This window comes from Papaver somniferum, unplaced genomic scaffold, assembly GCF_003573695.1.
Source record: "Papaver somniferum cultivar HN1 unplaced genomic scaffold, ASM357369v1 unplaced-scaffold_158, whole genome shotgun sequence".
Lineage (NCBI taxonomy): Eukaryota > Viridiplantae > Streptophyta > Magnoliopsida > Ranunculales > Papaveraceae > Papaver > Papaver somniferum.
Genome location: NW_020625264.1, coordinates 3,150,638 through 3,154,081, shown reverse-complemented (window position 1 = coordinate 3,154,081; position 3,444 = coordinate 3,150,638). Strand labels below are relative to the sequence as shown.

General features: G+C 35.0%; 1 protein-coding gene across 1 annotated transcript; it reads left to right on the top strand.

Moving 5' to 3' along the window:
• Positions 1-1,372: 1,372 nt before the first annotated feature.
• Positions 1,373-2,293, top strand: LOC113337193 (zinc finger protein WIP2-like). Its single transcript, XM_026582897.1, has 2 exons — positions 1,373-1,774; positions 2,228-2,293. Exons 1-2 carry the CDS (start codon positions 1,373-1,375, stop codon positions 2,291-2,293), a joined length of 468 nt encoding a protein of 155 aa, XP_026438682.1.
• Positions 2,294-3,444: the final 1,151 nt, after the last annotated feature.

Here is a 3,444-nt window from a genome sequence, read left to right as displayed (position 1 = left end):
ACAAAGTAAATGCATTTTAGTGTTCCTCGGACCTCTTTTACACCAGTACCACTTCGAATTGAGGGAGAAAGAGAGAGATGCAACAAATTCTTAATTCAGCAGACAAACCTTTGAAATTCTAGCACAAGTTTCAGATGTACAAGGAATGGTATTCGATTTTATAAACCAACAACAAAAAAAACTAACCAGGGATATAGCATTGAAAAACACCCAACATAAGCAGCTCACTCTTTGCAAGAAAAAACCACCACACTCAGTCACCCATCAGGGCCAACACCCACCACCACTCACCTCCCAAGAACATAAACATGATATTTTGCAAATTAATCTAATCAGATAACCAGAAAATCCCCAAATTTTATGCAACTTATAGCCAAGTCAAACTAATAAAATAGTGGCATCAAGCTAACATTTGCTGCATTATTGAACTAATCAATGTAGTTAATATCGGATATCGGTTTATCTCGGCTGGGACCGATACACTGGTACGACTTTATATCGGGGATATTATCGGGGATATTATCGTTGAAATATCCGTGTAATATCGGTTTCAAATTTTAAGACTATAATTTTATAGCAGACATTTTCTTCACACATTATCTGTTAAGATATAATAAATCCCATCAATTTTATCAAAAACACAAAAGAGTAACTTCAATAACTTTAAAGTTCACTACATAAACTTATATTGAGAAGAAGAACATGATTTGTTGAACTAAATTTCAGAAGAACACGGTCGCCTTTCCTTTCACTTCTGTTTTTCGGCCAAAGAACACTTCATTTTAGATCGAGTTTTAGGGAATTATCCCTTTCCTTTTATGAAACACCTAAAATACCCTTGATCATTACTTAAAACGACTGAAAAAACCAATATCGGATTATCGTGAAAATTTCCTATCAGCTCGTATCGGCCGATATTTTCGGGCAAATATCGTATCGCCGATACTGCTTCTCGTATCGCTCCAGAGCGATATCCGATATTTCGGCGATATATCGGCCGATATTGACTACATTGGAACTAATGTACAGTACAACCTACACGTAAATTTAGTCAATGGAACTCAGAATGCTAAACTGATCAGAAATTTATAGATATCTCGATTGTTAAATATATGAGAAAATGAACTGAAATGTTCCGATAGTGTTAGACACATACGTTGGACGAACACTAACACAAGCAATAACTCATGTCAACACTCCACTTGACGTAATGACACGCATGAAGTAAGAGTAATTCGTGGCCTACACTACACTACACTACACTACACTTTACCAACCAACTGTGCCATTATGATGATGGAGATGATGCCACAAAATTCTGCTATTCTCTTATAATAATAACGTTAAAACTACTACTGGTACTAGTACCGCAATGGCGTCCTCTGATACAAAATATCCTCTTGATCAAACTGTGGCCTTTGGCCTTCACATAGGTCTTCCTAGTAGTCCAACTACTAGCACCACTACTGTTGATCTGATCTCTAGGGTATCTCCTTCCTGTTTTACCATGAGTAACAGCACTAGTAGTGGTAATAGCCATGAGTTCATGAACACAACTAAGCAGCAGCAGCAATTAGGTGGAGTAACAGTGGCAGCAACTGGCTATCCCACTACCGCTACCACTACTACTAATACCGATACTAATTGTGTTAGTGGTTGTAGAATCAACAAGGGGGAGTACTGGATCCCTTCCCCATCGCAGATTCTCATTGGTCCTACACAATTTTCATGTCCTGTTTGCTGCAAGACCTTCAACAGATGCAACAACATACAGGTTGGTTCCTTTTGTAATTCGCATTAAGTAACTCAAATACAGACTATATATTTGATGTATACAAAAAAATAAAAATAAAAATGCAAGTCCTTGAACTAAGTATGTACACCTGCTCACTGACAAGAAGCAGATGCATGTGCAAACACAAAACTTTGATGTGAAATAATTGAACCTAAAATTACGTCAAAAGCACATGAAATATAAAAAATTGGCCAAAAACGTTTAGTGTGGCGAGATTTTAAAATTTGAAACACACCAAAATGATTAGCGCAGGGCACAATGAAAGACGAATGGGGCTGTGGATGTATATCGAAATTGAGCTTCAACACATAATTACATAAGACAAGGTGTTGGATTTCTGGTATATTTCCTCGATGAAAGACCAATAAGCTATAAGTACTTCAATTTAAACACTAATTGGTCATTGTTAATTTATCTCATTTCTGTTTTCAGGTTTCACATCAAAAGCCTACCAAAACCTTGAAAGAAATCACAACTGAACTCTGTCCGGTAGCTTAAGCTAAACACTCTAAGTCTAGGAATTCTCACTAAAGTTAACTCTACGCAGGCGTTGAGCATTCCACAAATTTACCATATGTTCAATCAATCGGTTAAATAAAGCAAACATATTTTGGGCAATATCATGCATTTAGGTCAGTTAATGTAAATCCAATTTCTAAACCCAATGTTATAATAATCTAGACAACACCCAATTCACATAGCATGAAATCTGAGAGACTCGGTGTTAGACAATCTTAAAACAACAAAAAAAAAAGAAAGAAAATCAACCTGTAATTGATCAAGTTTAACAAAATTAGACGATTTGGGAAATCCAAATTAAACGCCTAATTCCTTGATTGACTGAGATTCAATACTCTAATTCCTTCAACTATCGTTGTTAGACAATTTGGGAGTTCAAATTAAACGCCTTTGTTGGTGAAGATAATGGAGTTCTATCGGAAAATAAAGATAAGATCTGGTCCTTGAAGATATCGAGTTGGGACTTCGGAAGCAGTTAAGTTGTTGCGGTTCCCATATCACTTTGGTTCCAGGATATAAGTTGTTCTCAGGTTCTAGAAGCGGAATTGGTCCGAACAAAAGATTTATAAAATCTTATAATTTTATTTTGAATTTTCTAAATTCTAAAATTTATCATTGTGTTACTAATAAAAATGACAAATAGATATAAAGATGGAGTGGATTTTGGTATACATGGATTTTGGGTAGGAATATTAGTAATAGTGATTTAGTATAAAATGTGTGAGGGATGTATAACTAATGATCTCATACTTTCAATAGTTGTTTAGTTTTTATGAGATAATTCCTAATTATGGTAACTATTTTTTAATTTGCTAACCCTTTATATGAGTTATTAGATTTATAATGTATCACTTGAGTTACCAAAAAAAATTAGTTAGGAAACTCATTGTTAGGAAAACCTAGATTTGGTGTTGTGAGAATTGGCGGAATTTTGAAACGAATTAGCCTTAGTCATATGTTTTGTTTATTAAAAGATGCTTGATCCATGCATGATTAATGCGATGACAACTATTACGTGCATTGGTCAAACCTGGTAGTCTTTTTTTATTTTTTATTAGCTTACACTTAGTTCGGTCTCTAAAATCCGAGCAACCGCTAGAATAAACAAAACTTAGTGAGCCTATCGTAAA